This window comes from Lichenostomus cassidix, chromosome 3, assembly GCF_008360975.1.
Source record: "Lichenostomus cassidix isolate B80296 chromosome 3, HeHo_3.0, whole genome shotgun sequence".
Classification (NCBI taxonomy): Eukaryota; Metazoa; Chordata; class Aves; order Passeriformes; family Meliphagidae; genus Lichenostomus; species Lichenostomus cassidix.
The window spans coordinates 112587553-112608181 of NC_139483.1; the positions used below are offsets into that span (position 1 = coordinate 112587553).

The 20629-nt window shown below is 52.2% G+C and overlaps 1 protein-coding gene across 5 annotated transcripts in view; it reads right to left on the reverse strand.

The window, feature by feature from the left end:
* The window catches only part of LOC146440548 (interferon-induced very large GTPase 1-like), a 54368-nt gene extending 34909 nt beyond the window's left edge, over nucleotides 1–19459 (reverse strand). Inside the window, exons 1-4 of one of the 5 annotated variants that reach the window (XM_085057244.1) lie at nucleotides 19362–19459; nucleotides 15345–15457; nucleotides 13391–13584; nucleotides 1491–9641 (exon numbers count right to left, since the gene is read on the reverse strand). In XM_085057244.1, the coding sequence (XP_084913370.1) occupies nucleotides 2341–9639 (7299 nt within the window). In that variant the 5' untranslated portion in view covers nucleotides 9640–9641; nucleotides 13391–13584; nucleotides 15345–15457; nucleotides 19362–19459 and the 3' untranslated portion in view covers nucleotides 1491–2340. Of the gene's footprint in view, nucleotides 1–1490; nucleotides 9642–13251; nucleotides 13585–15344; nucleotides 15458–19361 lie in introns of those variants that run through there. The other 4 variants (XM_085057241.1, XM_085057242.1, XM_085057245.1 and 1 more) reach the window with 4 other exon arrangements.
* Between the last annotated feature and the right edge of the window lie 1170 nt (nucleotides 19460–20629).

Below are 20629 nucleotides of genomic sequence, written 5' to 3' on the forward strand. Positions count from 1 at the left end.
CAAGACTCAAAGTCAGAAATGCGCGGCAACAGGGCACCAAGACTCAAACTCAGACTTAGGCACATATTCCTCACTAGTGATTTTTTTCTCATTATCTAATTATACCACCAACCTTATATTTTACCCAAAAGTAAAACCTTAAATAAAAACCAATGGGATCTTACATTGAACTCATTGGATTCTAGGGACCAAGAGGTCTCTCTGGATAAAACCTACAGGCATGCTGGGGGAGCCCCTCATGGTCCTAGAATCTATGGAGCAAGCAACAGCATCCCGTCCCTTCGTGGTCGCCAAAATTGTTAATAAAAATTGGGAAGAAAATTATAAAACACTCTTACACTATATTTAAAGTGACTTCAGACATTATTTTCTGGCCAGAATGTGCCAAGGAAAATATTCCAAACACACATGGTTTTTACAGGCTTTGCTCCAAACTTTAAACAGGTAAAGTCCATAGAGATATATGGGTAAAATATTCATTGATATAAAGTTGAATAGCCCTTAGTATTTAAAAGTTATATTGTTACTAACACTTATATCCAGCAGGTTCCCAGCTGAGCAGCTCCAGAGCAGAGAACCTCACTGGGATCAACCTTCTCACCCCTCTGTGCATGTGACAGGCCAGGCTTGGTTCCCACCACTGCCTCCCTTGGCACCTGCCACTCACATTGGTTTCCCTGGATGTTGTGGTTTGGGACTTCCTGCCCTCTCTGCTGTCCCTGCAGATGGTGATGCTGCTGCTGGAGAAGAGACCCTGAATGGAGCAGAGCCTCTGCTGTCACACCCCTTCCCCCAGTGCCAACCACCTGTCCCCTTCCTGTCTGCACCACACAGAGCTCAAGTCACCCCCAGCTGTGGCTCCCCTCAACATAAAGGAGACACAGAGCAGCATGGTCCAAATCAACTCCTTTATTAGCAGAGCGTGCAGGGGATGAGGCTGAAGCAGCCCTCCAGCCAGCTCTCCAGGAGGCCTTGGCCCTCGTATGGCAAGCGGCGTTGCAGCACCTGCACAGCAAAACCCCCCACACCTCCCTGGGGCAGTGCCAGCTGCTGCCACCTTCTCCAGAGCACAGCTCTGCTGCCACCAGCCTGCCTGGACAGCACCAGCACTGCCCCGAGGGTTGGTCTGGAAGGTGCTGGGAGATGGGATTCTCCACATGGGCCATTCCAAAGGCTGTTGCTCAGCAGCGAGGCCAAGGGCAGGAGCAGCTCCTGCCAGGGCCGAGGGCTGCAGGGAAGGGCAGCTGAGCAGGAGTGGCTGCCCTGGACACGTGCAGAGCACCTCTGAGAGAGGCAGTGAAAGCCCGGGACAGGCAGTGAAAGCACTGCAGTGGCGTGGACTCACGAGCAGGCCCCACCCCCCCGCTGCATGGGGGGGGACTGCTCCCGAGCCTGAACACGCAGGGAGAGCTCTCAGCAGCCACAAGCTGGGAGGCAGTCCAGACGGGGTCTTTGTAGATGGTGACAGGTCGAGAGAGGCAGCTGTTCCATTCCAGGTTTCCATGGTGATTTACTAGGATAATAAGGGGAGGGATTGGGGAACTGTGGAGGGGGGAGGGGAGATGGGGAAGGATGTGAGTTCCATTGAGGCCGGAATCGAAGAGACTTGGACCCGGCTCCCGCTGGGCTTTTATCCGTGGGTCTGGGAGGCAGTCCTGACTCACATCAGCCAGTCAGGAAGGGTCAGGGGGGCGGGATTAGGGGAGGGAACCCGCATTACAGCAAAGCACTGCCTGAGCCCTGGGGCTGTTGTGTCATTGCCTTTCTGAGCCCAGAGACACAACAGCTCCTGCTGGGAAAACAGCCTCAGCTGATCCAGCAGGCTGCAGTGAGGGAGGGAAGGATGATGCCCATAAGTCAAGCAGCCCACTTGCAGCCAGCGGGGAGCTGCCGTCAAGCCCTGCTGACTTTTGTCTGAGCAAGACACCTCCTTGCTGCAGGAAAACTGCCTTTGGGGCACTGTCCCTTCTCGTCTCAGAGCAGCTGATCCAAGGAGTGCTTTGAGTGCTGCCTTGGCTCTTCCCCTGGCCCTTGGGCTCAGGCTTGGCCACATGGCCAGTCACCCCAAGGAGGGGGTTTGGTTTGGCTCTAGGACATATTTAGGTAATGTTTATGGTAAAAAGGCAAGAGGATTCTGGTTTTATCATGAAGTGAGGGAGTCGCTGAGCACTGGCGGCAGTAATGCGCCTTATTTCACCAAATTTGGGAGAAATTAGATACCATTGCATGCATGTGGTGGCTTGAGAGTGCCAGTGTTGAAACTGCATTTTGTGGAGAGCCTGGTACAAAGTTCTTCTAAATTGCAAAGCTCTTGTGGTTCTTCCTTCCCATGGACATGGCCTAACGCTTGTCCAGCTCAGACAGTGCTTGCTGCTTGGTAACTCTCTGCCATGCATCAGGGATTTCTCCTTTACCCTGAAATTTCCCCTTGAACAAAGCTTCCAGCTCTGTCCTAAAATGACACACAAACCATTTCCAGTAGACCTGCATGGATGAATCAGGAAGAATTTTCCAAGTGGAATAAGGATGTCCTGCATCACGGTATCTCTTGTAGGGGATCCATTTGCCTTCACATACTCTGAATCTGCAATCACTTGACACAAGGCTGGAACAAATATCAATGCCCAGCTGGTCAGTCCCATCCCACATGGTTCCCTTCAAAGTTTCTGGGCGATGGAAGACCACCTGATGGTCTCCATCATGTTCCTGCATGGTGTTTGTGCAGACAGCTCCACAAAAGGGACATTGCTCCCAGCATCCCGAAAACTTCTCTGCCAGGATGGTGTGAGGCTGCCTTGAAAACTTGCTCATATCAGCATCAGCCAATTCCATCCTGAGCCTGTTCCTCATGTCATCCAGAATTTCTGCCATGGCACTGCTCAGGAACTCGATGTCTGTGACCTCCTGGTGCTCAATGACCTTCAGATCACTTCTGGGCAAGTTGATCACTTCAGTCACTTCCCTGCAAAACTCATCCAGCCACAGAGAGACTTTGTCCTTTCTGTCTTTTCTGTCTTTGACAATTTGGTTCGATAAAGAAACAGCTGACTGGATGTTTTCATAGAGAAGATTAAGAGAGATATTTAAAAACTTGCCCAGCCTCCCACACCCATCTAAACAGTAACTCTTAACTCGTGTCTCAATGTAATTCTGAAAAAAGTGTTTTGGAAAATAAAGGTATTGCTTGAAATACTCAAAATTTTCTTGTTCTGCCAGGTATCTCAGGATGGAAACTTCCAGATTGGCTCTGCTGCCCTGGAAATCTGGGAATTTGCCCTGCATGTCCTCAGCAATGGCTTTAGCTGTCCTCTCATAGACTGCCCTGCGAAGTGCTGGGGCAATCTTTTCACAGAGGAAAAGAGCAAAAGTTGTAATTGAAGTGGCTCCTTGGCAGGAAATCTGGAAGGATTTGAAGAAATCTTCTCTCTTGCTGTTCAGGTACACGACTGAGTCATTTGCCTTTCGGAACGCTTCATGCATGGCTTTAAACCTTTCTGCTGATGCTCGGCACAGATACAGAGACAAATCTATGCTGAAATCTTTGTTAAAAGCACAGTGTGCACTGCTGGGGACAGAGTTCACACCCTTCTGTACTTCATTGAGTATTTCATGAATAAAATTTCGACTGAAATCCCGTTTCTCCTTTTCCTTCTTATCAATGTTTGCCATCACACACGCTATGATGTTGTCTGTGATGTGCTGCAAAATGTTCACATTAAAACTGGTAATGTTTACAGGAATGATATTGAAATATTTTTTCTTCATGACATGTTTCTCTGGATCAAAAGAAAATCCTCTGCCTTTGGGAAATGACATGATCAGTTTATGGAAACCTGGCTCCTTAAAGTGCTCTAGAAGGACATCTTCAATTTCTGCATCGATATCCACCTGCTCCAGAGGAGGAGCAGCACAGGAGACTTCGGCAATCCACTTATTCCAGACAAGGGAAAAGTTCTCTCTCAGTTCTCTCTCACTGAGGCTCTTTCCTTCCACAGTCAGAGCCAACTCCCTACTCCTTCTCAGGAGCTCACTTTCGTATTCCAACTTCCTCTGATTCAGTTTCCTCTGCTCCTTCTGTAGCTCAATAAGATTCTCACATTTCTTTTTCATTTCAAGAAGAAGAGTCTCTTTTAGTTCTTTCAGCTTCAGCTCTGTGCCTGATTTCCACTGCACCAGTGTCTCACAGTCTTTCTCTTCCATGAAATACTTTTCCACTTCTTTCTCAATGGCATCACTTGTCTCTTGCACCAGCCTTTCAAGGTCTTCTCTGGTGACATTCTGCAAGTTCCCATTCCGAATTTTGTTGTCCAGTCTCATCTGTAAATCTAAGACGTGACTCCTCAGCCTCCAGGTCCACTGACTAAAGGCAGTTTCCAGTTTCCTCTGTGCAGCAATCTCCAGGGAATTCTTGAAGCTGAAAACAAAGTTTTCATTGACCAAAGCATTCCAGAGATCACCAATACGAACTCTCAGGCTTGAGAACCTCAAAATACTGCGCTGCGACTCCTTCTGGGCAGCCTGGAGGATTTTGCTCTTTAGTTCCTGGACGTTCTGGCTGTAGGTGGGGTTTGGTGGTGCCATTGGGGGATTTCCTTCCCACAGGTGAGCAAAGTAGTGAATGTGGGTGTTCACATCAAAGCCGATGACATCATTGAAGGAGGAGATGTCACAGAACTCCTGCTGGGCAGCTGCCACCGTCATTTCATCCAGCTTTTCCTGCAAACGCCTTTGTCCTTCCATGTTCTGCCCCTTGGCAGTTGCTTCTCCCACATTTTGGTGGACAAAGATGCAGCTTGGGGAAAGATTGACTTTCTTCATCCTCAGGAAAGCCTGCACAGCAATCAGGAGAACATCTTGCATTTCTGATGGATTTTCTCCAAAGACATTGATCATAGTTATGTTGCTGATTCCAATGACAAAGGTGGTCAGCTCATTGTCATGGTTCAGGGATTGTTTATTGGCCATCTCCATGGAACGAAGTCCCTCTGTGTCAACCACCAGCACAAAATCAAAGCCCACCTCTTGCTGCAGCTCCTCACCCACTGGGATGAGCTGCATAAAGGCTCCACGGGTGCATCTCCCCGCGCTGACGTTGAACTGCAGACCAAACATGGCATTCAGCAGGGTTGACTTGCCTGTGCTCTGGATGCCGAGCACGGAGAGCACAAACACTCGTTTGTCCCCCAGCCTCTCAATTAAGCTGTCCAAGATTGCTCCCACCCAGCGCAAGGGCACGTAAGAAGCATCCCCATCCATCAGCTCCACAGGATACCCTGAAACCATCAGATCTGCTGCAATTTCTGGCAGTTTGACAAAATACTCATTACTGGAGTTCAGTACTCCCAGAGCTTCATAAATCTGCCCTACCTCTCTCATAAGGTGCTCCAGGCCGATGGAGGAATTGTTGATTTCATCAGAGAGGGCTTCCAACTGACTCAGAAACTCAGCATTCACATTGGTTTTCTCACTGCTTTTCTTTCTTTCTCGCATTTCAGACCATAACTCATGATAATCTCTCCTCAGTTCTTCAAGGGGACCAGAGGACAGGTCATCCATAAAGACCTTCATCCAGTGCAAGAAGTATTTCTTGGTGTCTACTGGATCTACCTGGAGAAAACCAAGGAATGATATCATCAGTGGGTTGAGAGGGAAAGCTAGCTCAAGTTGTTTTCTTCTTATTGCTGCCTTCTCATTTTCAATTTGGCTGCGATGATGCTCAATGCTTTTGTTCCTCTTCTCCTGCAAGTGAGTGAGTTCTTTGTCCTTTTTGCACCACTGGTACCACAGTTGTCCTTGAAGGGGCAGCAGCCGGGATTTGATCTTGGACAGTTTCTCTTTCTTCAGAAGGTTAACCAGCTGCTTTGCCCTTGCTTTGGCTGTCACACTCGCGGGTTGATCAGCATCCACTAAGAATCCATGCTGGCGAGCTTTGTCCAGGCAGGCATCCAGACTGAAACGTGGATTAGACCCTTCCAGGAGGTCCCTGATTGTTTTGGTCAGCTGGACCACCAGCTCTGCTTCATTTTTGTTCTTGATCCCTATTGTTATGATTTTGCTGGGTCGTCCAGCTGCAACATTCTCTTTTTCTGTGAGAAGACAAACCAGAGGCCTTTGTGACTGCAACAGGCCCTGCAGAAGCTTTTTCCCCCTGTCGTCCATGTGCTCCAACTCAGATATGAGAGCCACGTTGACAGCAGATATCTCCTGCAGGAACTGCAGCTGTGCTCCATGATCCCTGGCATCTCCATGCAGGTTACAGAAAGCCACACAGCACTCAAAGGTGTCATCAGGACTTCCTCGGGGGCAGTACCAGGCGATCTCCACCACCCCTTCCATCAGCAAACATTCTCTGGTGCTGCCTCTGCAGTGGCGGTGGAAGAAAGTGTCATGTTTTCCTTTGTTCAGCAGAGCGTTCAGGAGCTGAGACTTGGAAGAGGAGGCTGAGCTGCCAATGCGGATGAAGGACACAATGGGTGTCTGTGCCTGAGACATGAGTTTGTTGTTGTAACTCTTTGTTCCAGCCTCCTCTCCTGATTTCTCTGCCTCTTTCCAGCTCCTTTGGATTTGGCTGAGGGCAAAGAGTGGGAACTCAATGTGTGAAGTGCACGGGTTGGGCACCAGCAGAGGAAGCGCCAGTTGGCAGAACGCCAGCTTGGTTGCAAGGGTCTGTCTCAGGAAGTCATCAGCGCAATGGAAAATGGCCATCTGCAGGTCCATGGGGTGCACATGGCTGTTCCTGCTTGCAGGTTCAGGGGCTGCTTCCTTCAAAAGATGGAGAAAGTTTTCAAAAACATCTGAGGTTTCAGGCTCATGCTCTGAGGTTTGTGGCAGGGGTGCAAGTCTTGGGTTGCTCTCATCCCTGCAACTCACGTACCTCACCCGGTAATCCACAGTTAACAGCTTTTGCAAGAAGTGAAATGGCAGTTCCTTGTCCTGGCTGGGCTGGCTGTCATGAAGAGATGTCTTGCTGATGGTATAGAAATATCCCATACCCATTTTTCTTGGATAGTGACTTTCAAGTCCAAGGCGCTGGAGCAGCTGGAGGAACTCCTGGTTTGCAATGGTTTCATTTGCTTGGGATTCACTACCATCTGACTTGGATTGGGACTGACTGCAGGGCTCAGGTGTTGGAAAAGTGTCTGCCAGGTCTCTGAGAATGTTCTGCATCCTCCGTTCATCCAATTTCTCATCCAAGCACCCACTGACCAAGGAATGCAAGTCCTGTTCCAGCCTCTCCCAGTCTGTGCCTGCACTGTGCTTTTGGAGGAGATTCTTGATCCGTGTGGACCACAAGCCTTTCATGTGATCTTCCATGAAAACTAAACGCTCTCTCTTCTGCTCAGGGGACAGCTCTCGACTTTCAGGTGTCACAGTCAGACCCAGCAGCAGAAGGGAGGCCTCAGCTCTGTCAGCATCTTGCTCCTTCAGGTTCACATACTCCTCATGTGCCGCTGCCATTTCCTTGGCCATGTACTGAATTTCTGGGTGTCCAAGGAGGTATGGAAAAGTGCTGCTTTCCACCTGGTACCCCATGCTGGTCACAATCAAGAGCACCAGGAGTTCCATGTCCTTCTGAGCCCTTTCCTGGAGAGACTGGAGTAAGGAATAAATGGCGAGGCTGGTGGTCAGGGTGGCTTCTATCTTTGCTTCATGAACAGCAGAACCAGAGCTCCCTGGTGCATAGGTCACAGCATGGATGTGTTCCATCATTTGCTGCAGTGTTTTGATGAGTTCTTCAAGCTCAGAGACTTGGGGAGATTTGGGAAGCCTGTGCTCAGTCTGGAAGATCCACTTCATAATGAAGGAAGCCTCAGGGAAGTCCTTGACAGAGTAGATATGAGGATCCAGGAGGCTCCTCAACATTACCTTGATAGAGGTGGTGTTTTCTGGAGGTGACTCCTGGCAACTCCGCACAGTGTTCACCAGGAAGTCCTGCAGGGCTTTGTCTGACAGGCACTCATTGATCCACACACTGTAGTTCTTGGTTTTTGCATTCAGATCCTCTTTCAGTTCCATCAGACGGAGCAGCTTCCTTTCATCCCCCGTCACCTCCCAGGTCTTCACAATCTCCATGAAAGCTTTGGCCTTCTGCACTGCAATTTCGAGTTCCTCTCCAAAAGTGGTTTCAACGCTCTGATTTGTCAGCACTTTGTACGCAGCCTTGAGGGCTCTGCTCATCTGACCAACAGACTGAAAATCCTTGCTGTGATTGCACAGGATCACCTCCCACACTGGGATCAGCTGAAAGCCACGGTCGATAACGCACCACGTTGTGTTATCAGACATGAGCCCCTTTTTCCACTGAGGAAGAGAAGTTGTGTCTGATGGGCCCCCTGTGTTGGCCATGGAGAGCTGAATCGCTGTGTGGGAAATCTCTCCAGCTCTTCCCAGGACATACAACTTAGAGCAGGATTTGGAAACACCAAGGGCCCCTGCAAAACTCGTCCCAAAGTCACCGTAGTTGCCACTGACAAAGCTGTTCAGTGCTTCAGAAATTTGTCGCTTCATCTCTTCCCGCTGCTCAGCTCTGAATCCTTCTGTAGACGCCTTCCACCAGAATATCCCCCCAAAGTGGATGGGACCCTGGTTTACATGGGACCCAAACCTGCTGAAGAACCTTTCACATCTCCTATTCAGCAGGTGGGCCTTTTCTTCCCCATTGTATCTCAACAGCTGCTCCATGTCTTGCAGCTCCCGCAGAGCTGCATCCGAGAGGTGAAGCTGATGCCTTGGGAAGTAGCAGGAGGCCAGAGGGATGTACTGGTACTTGGTGGTGCAAAAGTAGCTCTGCTCAGAGCAGGACTGGTGGGTGTCCTGTGACTGTGAGGAGCTGCTGTGATCTACACTCCCTTCCAGATTAATCCCCCAGAACACAGCTTTGGCTGAAACACTTATGCTGAAGCCCAGCTGCTCCATGGACTTGGTAAAAGTGGATTCTGCCACAGAGGTGGAGAACTCCTTCTTCTCAAGCAGCGATCGTTGCTCTGGACCGGCAAGCTGGAATCCCTCGGGAACCCTGAGGAGCTGCTCTCGCTTTGCCAGCACATCTTCAGTTCTGCTGGTTCTGTAGATGCCCTGCAGGGCCAGTCCCCCTGACGCCCGCCTCAGCACCTCTGTGTCAGAGATGTTCTCCCTGCTGCCTGCTGACAACTCCTGCTGCTCCAGCTGCTTCTGGATGCTCTCCAGCATATCCGCCAAGGGTTTCCTTAGCAGTGGGTAGAACCCGGTGGGAATCTCCATGGCTTGCCACAGAGTCTCTGCTTTCTGTCTCAGAGCATCTTGGCTGTGGTTGTGGCTGTTAAGCATTTCTGTCAGATCGTTCAGGGCTTGTTTGGCCACTTCTTGTCTCTGCTTTGTCTTCTCTAAGTTATGCTTCTGCAGCTCTCTAGAAGTTGTTTTGTTGTCTGTTATTTTCAGGAGTTTCTGGAGCATATTTTTCTCCCAGGGTTGCTGTACTTCACACTCCAGACGGAGGTAGTCTTTGTATTCCAGATGTTGCAGGGCTTCTCTGCACTCGATTCCCAGGATCTCTGACATTTTGGACAGCCAGTATTCAGCATCCAGTCCTTCCTCCTGAAATGCCTCTGCCAGGAGCTGTGCCTTTGCATCCCCCTCTCGTGTGTCCACCTGTGAAGCCATGGCTGTGGAGGAAGAAAAGAGACTTTCCCTAAGCTGTGTTGTCAGAGGCCCCAGGCTCCTGGCAGAGGCTGTGCAGCAGCTGTGGCCCTGGGGATTGCTCCCAGCAGGCTGCTGGAGCCCAGCCTGGCACAGCACAGGGCCCAGGGCCTCCTTCCCAACACACTGGATGGGCCTGGGGCTTTCCTGTTTGCAGGACCAGCCCTGAAGCTGAGTGTGTATCCCAGAGACAACACATACAGACAGACAGACAGACAGACACACACACACACATACACACACACACATACACACTGACTCACTCAGCCATACGCCCTGCCCTGGACAAGGTGCTGCCTTCACCATCTCCCACACCCTCCCCCTAGGACTCCTCCATCCTCAAGTGCAGTCAGCTGAGGGCATTCCTGGCTCTCTCAGCACTGGCACAGCCTCTGCCCATCCAACAGCCCTGCCTGCATCCTGCACCCTCTGCCCAGCCCCACGGCTGCCCTGCTCGCTGGCTGGCCCAGCCTGCTGCTCCCAGCACCAACAGGCAGCACTCACACACTGTCCCCATGGGCACCCCACACCCCCTGCTCGTCCCACTGGATTTCCTTTTATGACACCTTAACACATGGAATTGATCAAGGAAATCCAGTTGATCTGAGTTTTTTGGATTTCAGTAATTCAATCTCATCTCTCCCAGGATCCCTGTGTGTCCCTTCTGAAGTACTAAGGACTGAACAACAGGCCTTGAGCTAAAGTTGACCTGTAGATCAGCTTTCAAACTAAATGTTATGTGTATCCACTCATTAATGAAGTGTCATTAGCAATATGATCTGTGTAGCCATTTTTTGGCAAAACATGTATTTACCTTTCTGTATTTAGAAATGGAACAAGGCCATGAAATCTGGCCTTGTTTGGGAGTGTAGGATCAAAGACAACTCCCGTGGCTCCTCCTTGAGCACTGGCCGGGCTTTGAGAGGAACCCAAGAGGAGAATAAACCCAGATATTCCCACACTAGAAGTGCTGTCAGTTTGTTTATTCAACACTATAAAAGCTGAGCCCTCTCACAGCAAAGTTAGAAGCTTCGCTCTCTGTGGGTCGAAGCACCACAGGAATTCCCAGCTACTGGGATTGGGTGTCCATTCTTTTGCTGTGACAGGGACTCCCCAGCTGATGTGTGGACCTGGATGATGGTTATGTCTTAGGTTACCTGGTGATGTGTCTTTACTACAAGCAGCCTTTGGTAGTAACAATTGGGTGCTGTTGGGGGTTAGGCTTTTTCTCTTTTGTTTTTACACTCAGGGTATTTTCTACCCATTTGTTTTCCCAGAGATGATGAATGGATGGTACTTAAGAGAAAAAAGACGTAGCTGGGCATCTTAGAATTCCATAGTAATGGTGTTGGGAGGTGCAGAGGTTTGTGCCTCCAAGTTGCCAGCTAAGGGGCCGGCCGTGGGGGCAGGGACAGCCTGTGCTGTCACACTCATGGTGACAGGAAGATCAGCCCATGAGCCCCTGCGGCAATGTATGCACCAGCAAAGAAGACCATTGGCCTGGAGTCCTCCCTCGCCCCCTCGCCATGTATAGGTTGCTTCTAGACTGTTCTCCTTTGTTCCCCTCTTGAGTTGCACAGCATTGGTTGAATTCTGTATCCTCCCCCTGTATGTAATGATTGGTTGATACCCCTGTCCCTCTTCCCTACGGTCTTCCCGGTTGGCCTGCGTGCCAAACCACTCCCCTTCTCCTTCCCCTTAAAACCCTACGTCACTGGTTGTTCGGGGCTGAAGAACTGCTGCCGACAGCTCGCAGCCTCCAGAGCTCCAGACCCCGTGCCTGTCCCTGCCTTTCCACCCCAATTCTCCGCTCCCAGACCTTCCCCGACATGCCTTACAATAAACCTCTGGAGAACCGCAGACTGCTTGCTGTGCGTCCTTTCGCCGCCCGCGCCTCCTTGCCTCCTGCCCTTCTCCACCAGGACTGCCTGTGTGCTACCACAACAGCTAGACCCTGAGTCAACTGAGCTTGCCGGAGAGCGGAGTAAGAGAGGGAGCGGGCCGAAGCCAGGCCTTTGGTAAGGCCCGCTGGGCCTGAAGGAGGCCAAACACTCCTACTACTACAGGGAGGGAGGGGGCAAGCAGTGCGGTTGCAGTAGTCTCTTAGCTGTCCTTGCCTGGCTTGGGGGGCAGACAGTTGTGATTTTGGTGCTGGACTGCTGCTGCCCAGAGGATTTGCTGCTATTGCGGAGTTTTCTTTCACTGCTTCTCCTTACTGTGGGTGAGCCTCTGCTCACAAAAGCAGCAGTTCAACTGGGACCTTTTGACACCCAACCTTGCTGGCAGGAGCCTCACCATCTCTTTGGGTGCCTCAGGGGAAACCCAGGCCCTTTGCCTCCTCCCTCTCTCTGGAGGAAGCATCTCCTGGCTGCTTAGGGGAGCCCAGCTGCTCCTGCTGCTGCTGTCACCAGGACATCACACGGAACACCTGAGAGCCAGGGGAAATTTGGAACACTCCCTGCTCTGCCTTCTCTCTCTTCCCGGGTCCATCTGGCTGCCCACTATTCCTGCCACCGCTCTGGGGCTATTGCTACACTCTGATTTGCCACCCTGGGTCTGCTCACCTCTGCTCTTCCAGCCTGCTACTCCGAGGCTACTGCTAAAGTCCAGCTTGCCACCCAGAATGGCACTGAGACCAGCTGCTCCCTGTGAGTTTTGCAAGAGGAGTGACCCATCTTCCCTGTGAGTTCTGCAAGAGGAGCCATCTTCCCTGAGAGTTTTGCAAGAGGAGTGAGCCATCTTCCCTGGGAGTTTTGCAAAAGGAGCCATGCCCCTTCTACCTCCTGCCCGAGTCGCCATTGCCAGGTGGAGAGGCTGCTGAGCTCGCGCCACAGCGCCCCCTGTAGCCTGGGGGAATCATTGCCGCTGCCCTGTTCCCACCAGCACCCCTGCTGGTTGCGGTCATGACAACACCAAGGGGAAAATGGCTTAACGGGCGAGAGAAGGCTGCTATTGGGTTTCTGTTTTGTTCGTTGTTACTGTTGTTGTTGCTGTTTGTTTGTCTTCTTATATGTATTCTGCTTAAGAACTGTTTACTAGAATAAGCAGCCTTCTTGTTCTTCTTGTTATATGCAACAGTTCCTCTTGTTATATGTATTCTAGTAAAGCACTGTTATTCCTTTTCCCACATATGTGCTTGAAAGCCCCATAAATTTAAAGTTATATTAATTTGGAGTGAGGAGGTCATCTTTTCCATTCCAAGGTTCCCACCTTTCTCGTCAGACACCTGTTCTTTTAAAGTGGGACAGGTGCATTCCTGAGCTTATCTTTTTGTGATTCTTTGCAGTTTTGCAAAAATCATTCCTTAAGTTGGTGTCTGTGTCTTTTGTGCACGCCCTGCCTGCTGGAAAAACACCTTCCACCTCAGACCATTCCATGATTCCATGATTCTCACCATAATGGAGATGGTACTCTCACTGTACACGTGCCTTTACTCCTTTGGAGTTTTGGACACTGTCACACAACCCTGAGAATTGTCCCAGTCACAATTTTGGTGGATACTGGTGAGATTTATTCCATGCACAAAACCTTCCCATGCATTCAACTTCGGCCCCACTAAGGCCACAAGACTCTTACCAGCACAGATATTGATCCAAGGGGCTTGGACTGGGCTCCTGCACCCTTCCAGAGCCTTCAGGGGCAGCTTTCCTTCAGGAATCTGTGCAGATTTGGGCATCCCCTGCAAAGGCTGTTGGCTCTAATTCTCTTCACCCACCTCACAGCAGATGCTCCTGTTGCTCCCAGCTTTGGCTTCCCAGTGGACACAGGCAGCTGAGGTCCCCACATCAGGGGACACAGCACAGCAGCAGTGGCAGACCGGAGGCAAACGGTGGGGTGTGGAGAAGAAGAAGATGGGAACCACCTCGAGAACTCAGGAGGATGACTACTGGGAAGGAAAGGCCCAAAATCCTAAAGGAGAAGAGCAGACAGTCAGCAGAAGACAACCCATGAGCACAGAGGATTCATTCCAGGGAACACTGGAGGCCAAACCTTCTCCTCCACAGTGGATAGCCCAGGCAGCAAAGACTCCTCAGGTCTCTTCTGGCATGACCAGAGCAGGTTTTCCCTGGGACCTAAAGCCATATTCCCCCCATGTCACCAGAAGGAAGCTGGACATGCTGGAGAGGTGGGAGAGAGCAAAGCCCATGAAGGTCAACAAGGCCAAGTGCAGGTGCTGCCCCTGGGCCAGGGCAATGCCAGGCAGAGACACGAGCTGGAAAGAGAATGGATTGAGAACAGATCTGCAGAGAAGGGCTTGGGGGTGCTGATGGGGGGAGAGGATGTCCAGGGAACATCTGTGCTCTCGGGACAGGAGACAAGGTGTGGAGGGGGCAGAGCCCAGGGAACAGCCCTGACAATGGGGCAGCACAGGCCCTGTCCCACCACTGCCCACAGCACACAGCTGCTGCTGGGGGGAAGCTCAGACCCCTGGAGAGGGGGAGAAGCAGCACTGGGCTTGGATCCCAGCAGGCACTGAGCCCCCAGCAGCAGCAGCTCGTGCGATCCTGCCAGCAGGATGGGGACAGGAGGGGGAAAGCAGAAGCAGCAAAAGGCACAGGCTCGAGCAAAGGGCAGTGCAGCAGCAGAGGAAAGCTGGGCCTGCTGGCAGAGCAGAGGAGGGACTTCGGGCACCAAGAACCCTCAGCTGGCACATGTCCAGCTGCTCCCTGGGCAGCAGAGCCTCAGTGCACGATGGCTGCTTGGAAAGGGAACTGCTGGCTCTGGGTCACTGCTGGATCTTGTCCACTCAGGCCACTTGTGCCAGCCCTGTCCCCTCCCAGATTCTCTCCCACTGGAGCTCTGCCAGCACTGGTTCAGTCTCAGAAACTGGGGGCTGCCCTGGACAGCATTAACTCCAGCCCAGCCACACCCTGAATTTGCCCCAGGCACCCTTGGCAGTCCTGGCCCAGCTTCCCATTGCTGCAGGAAAAGTGAAAAAGCCCCATGCACCTGTGTCAGTGCCTGCAGAGGGGCACTGAGCACATTCATGGGATAACTTGGGATTGAGTTTCTCCTTGGAAGCAAATGAGGGAAGCAGCAAGGCTGGCAGCAGGATGTGCCATGGGAATGCCTGCACCCCGTTTCACAGGAACAGCCCCCCAAGAGTGTTTTCCACAGCCCTGTGAATGGAACAAGTGGGCAATGTCTTTACAAACAAACTGTGAGGTCTGCTGGTAGATAAAGCCCGATACTGACAGGGGAAAGAAGCAAGAGGAAGAACCATAAATTCCACAAGAATTCCATTAAGAGACACAGATTGTTACTCACCCAAGGCTGTGCTAAATCCCTGGATACAGAGAAAAGAAACAGAGACACAAAGAAAACAAAAAGGAGGGGAATGTACATTAGAAGGCAATCTGTATTAGGCTGTTCAAAGAGTCTGTACTTCTCACGTACCTCAGCCAATAGGGAAAGAGAGAGGGAAGTGAGACTAGGAAATTAGGATAAAAAGAGGCTGTGTCCTCTAGCAATTTGAGAGACCCCACAGGAAATGCCCAGGACCTTTCCCTTTATTCATGAATAAAGTTACAGGATTCCTGTCTTTTATTTTTTGGACATAATTTTCTGGTGTTTGTGGATTAATTTTCCTGACAAAATCGGGACCCAGCCGGGATCCTTCCACCATCTAGGGGGAGCAGGCAGAGAGCAGAGCTGAAGGTACACCTCACCCAGTTTCAGTGATCAGCTCCCCTTGGTGGTGGCCAGCACCAGGTGACTGATTGGGTTCCCATGACTGTCCAGGAGACAGATGAGTGCTGGACCGGCGGCATCTGTGAAGAGTCTGCAGGGAAGTGATGCCTTAAACTGAAAATCTCACCAATGAGTACAGTGGGAACTTTGGGGAGTAAACCTGGGAGGTCACTCATGGAAGATTGCAAAGGTAAAGCTGGGAAGGGGTCCCAGCAAAAGGGATGATTATCCCAAAATACCCCAGAATCTTTTGGGGAAGGAAAACCTGACAGGGCACACATGGAGGGAAGCACAGGTAAAGCAAGAAAAGGGGTCCCAGCAAAGAGATGACAATCCCAAAATATAAGGACATGGACACCCAAGGAGGGCAGAAAGGGAAAGTCAAGAAGGGTCTCGACAATCATGCCATGGGGGGGCAACAAGAGGAGTCAAGAAGGGGTCTTGACAATCCATGCCCAGGGTGGGCAATAAAGGGACTCGGGAAGCAGTCTTGGCAACAGGGGAGTGCAGAGAAATATGGTTAAGGCAAGGAGTGTTAGGACTGAGCACAGAGATGCAAGACTGGGAGCACGGGCTGGTGTCCTATGTGGAGGTGTGGGGCCAGCCTGGGGCTGTGGGACAGCTGTGAGCTTCGTGCTGGGAAGTCCCTGAACCCACCACCTCCCTGAGCAGGGGTGGCAGTGGCCCCCCAGCCTCCATGAGGCTGCAGGATGCCCTGCAGCATGGAATAGGAATTCCATTAATTGACACAGACTGTTACTCACCCAAGGCTGTGCTAAATCCCTGGACTTAGAGAAAAGGAACAGGGACACAAAAAAAAAAACCAAAAAGGGGGAAAATGTTCATTACAAGGGGATCTGTATTACACAATTTGGAGAGTCTGTACTTCTCAAGTATCTCGGCCAATAGGGAAAGAGAGAGGGAAATGAGGCCAGGAAATTAGGATAAAAAGAGGTCGTGTCCTCTAGCAATTTGAGAGACCCCATGGGAAATGACCATGACCTCTCCCTTTATTCATGAATGAAGTTACAGGACTCTTCTATCTCCTTTTTGGACATAAACCTCTGGAGTTTGTGGATTAGTTTTTCTGACACCTGCAACAGGGAAATGGGCTCTGGGAGTGCTGCAGCCTTTGAGGGGCTGCCCCGGGGACCAGAGTGCTCTGAGTGCTGACATTTAGTCTGTAGGAGAGGAAAATCCCACCCTCCTTGTATGGGGAGGAAAAGGAATGATTGACTTGGAGACAGCAGGATGTCCCATGCCTGCCCCTCATCACCACGGAGCTGCTCTGCTGCTGCTACAAGAACCACCCTAACCATCAGCCCCAGGACAGCCCCCAGCCCCCGGACAGCCCCCAGCCCCCATCGCTCCTGCCTTCAGGGCAGCACATCCATCCAGCCCCACCACAGGGCTGGGGGTGCCTGGCTGGGCAGGGTCAGCCCTGCCTGCAGGGAGCATTTCCCGGCTGGGCACAGGCTGGCCACAGAGAAGGAGCTCCACAAGGGATCTGTGCCTGCCCAGCCCCACTGTCAGCTCTCATGCCAGGCTTTGTGCCTCTGCAGACTTCACTCTGCCCCTCCATCCCCCCACATCCTTCCTCCTTCCCCCGCTGCTCCCGCTCCCACCCCTCTGCCCCAGCCCCCCTCCCAGCTCAGCCCCCACAGCACACACAGCTCCCCTGAGCTCCCCCAAAGCAGCTGTCAGCAAAGGTGGCTTCCTGCAGCCCACACTCAGAGCACACACCACCTGCCTGCTGCCCTCACACCCCTCTTGTCCTGCCCTGCCATCTCCCCAGCCATGGCAAAACACCTGGAACAGGAAGCAGGAGCCCAACAAGATCTTGCTCCCTGCTACTCCCAGCTCCCAGCCCCACAGCTCATCCCAAGCTCCTACTGTTTCCCTCCATCCCCCACAGCCCCCAGGCTGGGAGAAGTCCAGCACAGCCCATCCTGTCCCCAGATCTTTTGTGGGGGACCTGCTTCCCCTTTTGTAGAAGCAGTGTGGGAAGAACCCGCGCTTTCTTCTAAATCACATGTTTTCCTGCAGTACTCTGAAAGTGCAACTGTGCGGCTGCTGCCTGGTTTGGGGTGAGAAGTTGTTTGGTGAGAAGGGGGACGCGATGACTTTGGAAGTCTTCTCCAACCCTAATGATTCTATGATTCCATGAAAGGCAGAAGGAGATGGCCAGAGACTGGGCCTGGTAGATAGAAACCAATCACCCAACTCCGCTTAGCCAAGATCATGGAATGCCAGAACTGGGCAAACTGTGCCAGGGCCTCACCATCCTCCCAAAGAAGAATTCCTTCCCAATATCTGATCTATCCCTGCCCTCTGGCAGTGGGAAGCCATTTCTCCTTGTCCTGTCCCTCCAGGCCCTTATCCAAAGTCCCTCTCAAGCTCTCCTGGAACCCCTTTAAGCACTGGAAGGGGCTCTGAAGTATCCCTGGAGCCTTCTCTTCTCCAGGTGAGCACCCCCAGCTTTGAGCAGGGGAGGGATGGGGGATGCCGCTTGTTGGAGCAATCACATCAGCTCCATGCTCTGGACAACCCAGGGACACCAGAGACAACCTCCACACTCATCACGAAACATTCTCTGAGCTCCTGAAGGCTGGGGGAAATTCCCTGGGCTGCAGCAAGGCCAAAAGAAGGAAGGTGGGAAACAGGGACCCCCAGCACAGCTCCTGCAGACAGAGCCATCCCAGCAAACCCACAGAGGATCCATTAGTAACACCTGGGGGACAATGAGGTCGAGTCCCTCTGCTCAGGGGCTGCCACCAGCAGCTCCCACTGTGTTTTCCAATGTGGAAAGAGGGCACAGATGGTGCCAGCACCCAGGATCTGAGTGCCAGGACACATGGCCAGGCTCTCCCAAAATGTCCCTCTGCTTTTGGTGGAGAAGAGTGAGGCTGATGCTCTAGGGGTGTGTAGGAGTTCCTCCTCCATCAGCAGCAGCACAAGGCTGTTGGAGCAGGAAGCCACAGGGCAGGAGGGAAACGCCTTGGGTTTGGGGAGACAAGAGGAGGAACAGCAGGAATGGGGTGTTCTCTGTGTTGGAGCAATCTGAGGACCCAGCACAGAGCCAGCAGTGGGGCAGGACACACCCTCCCCCCTGCACACACACACACACACACAGACACACACATGCACACCATGTGCTCACACACGTGCACACCCATGGCAGAGGGGCTTTTCCCAGTGTTCCCAGGAGTGCCGGCTGTGGCCTCCAGCCCCTCTCTCGGCTGGTCTTGGTGACCTTTGACTACAACCTCCCCCCACTGTCCCATGTCCCACTGTTCCCACGGCCATGCCCAGGACAGGGAAGGGGCCAGGAGAAGCAACTGATTTCCATAGAATCATGCTCAGAGCTGAGTAATGAGCCTCAGCAAAACCACCTCTCCAGTCCCTCGGCTTTGGCTGGGCTCTGAAGGTTCCCTGAATGCCCTGGGCACAGCTGGGGTTTTTAGGCTCTCTGGGGTTACCCACGACACTTCCACGGGTGCCAACATGGCAGAACGGCAGCATTGCTCTCCCTCCCACCTGGCAGCACAGCAGAGGCTCCTCCCAGACTCCCTCCCTTTCCACAGCCATCAGCCCTGTCTGTCCCAGGGGCAGAGTGGCTCTCACCCTCCCGCCCAGCCCCGCTGGCAGCTCTCGTGCCAGGCTTTGAGCCTCTGCAGACTTCACTCTGCCCCTCCATCGCCCCATATCCCTCCTCCTTCCCCCGCCACTCCCACCCCTCTGCCCCCAGCCCCCTCCCAGCTCAGCCCCCACAGCACACACAGCTCCCCTGAGCTCCCCCAAACCTGCTGCCAGCAAAGGTGGCTTCCTGCAGCCCAGGCTCGGAGCAGACACTACCCACCCGCTGCCCTCACACCCCTCTTGTCCTGCCCTGCCATCTCCCCTGCCATGGCAAAACACCTGGAACAGGAAGCAGGAGCCCAACAAGATCCCTCTCCCTGCTGCTCCCAGCCCCACAGCTCCTCTCAAGCTCCTACCGTTTCCCTCTGTGCTCTGCAGCTCCTGGGCTGAGAGAAGCTCAGCACAGCCCCTCGTTGAGCCCTTAACTTTCATCTGGGTGCGGCTTCCCCTTTCTCGAGGCAGAGGGGCAATTACAGGAAACCATGTGGTTTACTGCGCAAGTGTCAAAGTGGAACAACAATTTTGGAGTCAGATGATTTGCATTAGAGACAAATTTCCACACCAGCTGTGGTTTCAGTCACCCCACACACAACAGAGCCAAATTTCCACGCCAGCTAATGTCTGAGTTGGCTCACAGTCAACTCTCAGCTGTTGCACAGACATCTGTGCCTGAACTGCTGTGCTGGTACCTGGAGGGCAGGTGAGGCCCTCAGCCCTTACCAGGGCTGGTGCTCCATCAGGGAAAAGCAGCAGAGGGAGCTGCTTCTATATTATAGATATATTTCTGTATAAAGTCACCTTTCAAAAGTTTCTTTAGTGTTGCATCATGTATAAGTTTGCTTCAGCAGTGATGAAATTGTAGTGATCCATAATATAATGTGTATTTGATATCTACTATTGTTGATTTCTGGCATTAATTTTGATTGTTCTTGACTCCTGCAATAATAATTATTATAATAATTTAATTATTTTTGCTATTGACTAATAGCACCCAGGGATGGTGGAAGGTGTCCCTGCCCATGGCACGGGGTGGAATGGGATGGGTTTTAAGGCCCTTTCCCACCCAAACCATTCAGGGATCCTCTGGATTTAATAATCCTGGGTACTTTTTCTAGAAGTGAATTTTGGGGTATTTCTGGCAGAGTAATAAAGGGGGCAGGAGCTGCATCAGGGCACTGTGACCCCCAGCTGCTGCTTCCCGGGTGGGTTCTGCTGGCTGAGAGCTTTTCCTTGCAAACCCTGTTCCCTGGCTGCACTGCTCCAGCTCCTCTGGCTGCCCCATGTCCCCAAGGCCCCACCTGCCCCAGAGCATCCCAGGCTTGGCTCCAGGGAGCTGGGGGAACTCCCAGTCAGTCAGGAGAAGGCAGGGACAAGGTGCGTGGTCTGTCCTGGATCCCTGCAGCCCATCCAGCCCTGCTGGGATTTCCTCCAACAAGGGGGAGAAGCCCCATGGAGATCAGGCACAGGAAGCAGCTGTGGAAGGGAATGTTCTCTGGAAGGGAGATCCTGAGGGACCCAAGAGCTGTGGCTCAGGGGGAAATCTGAGGGCTGATAGCAGCTCAGAGCTGCTCTGCTGGAATACCTGGACATTGTCTCAAGCTGCCTCAACCTGCTGGAAGCTCTT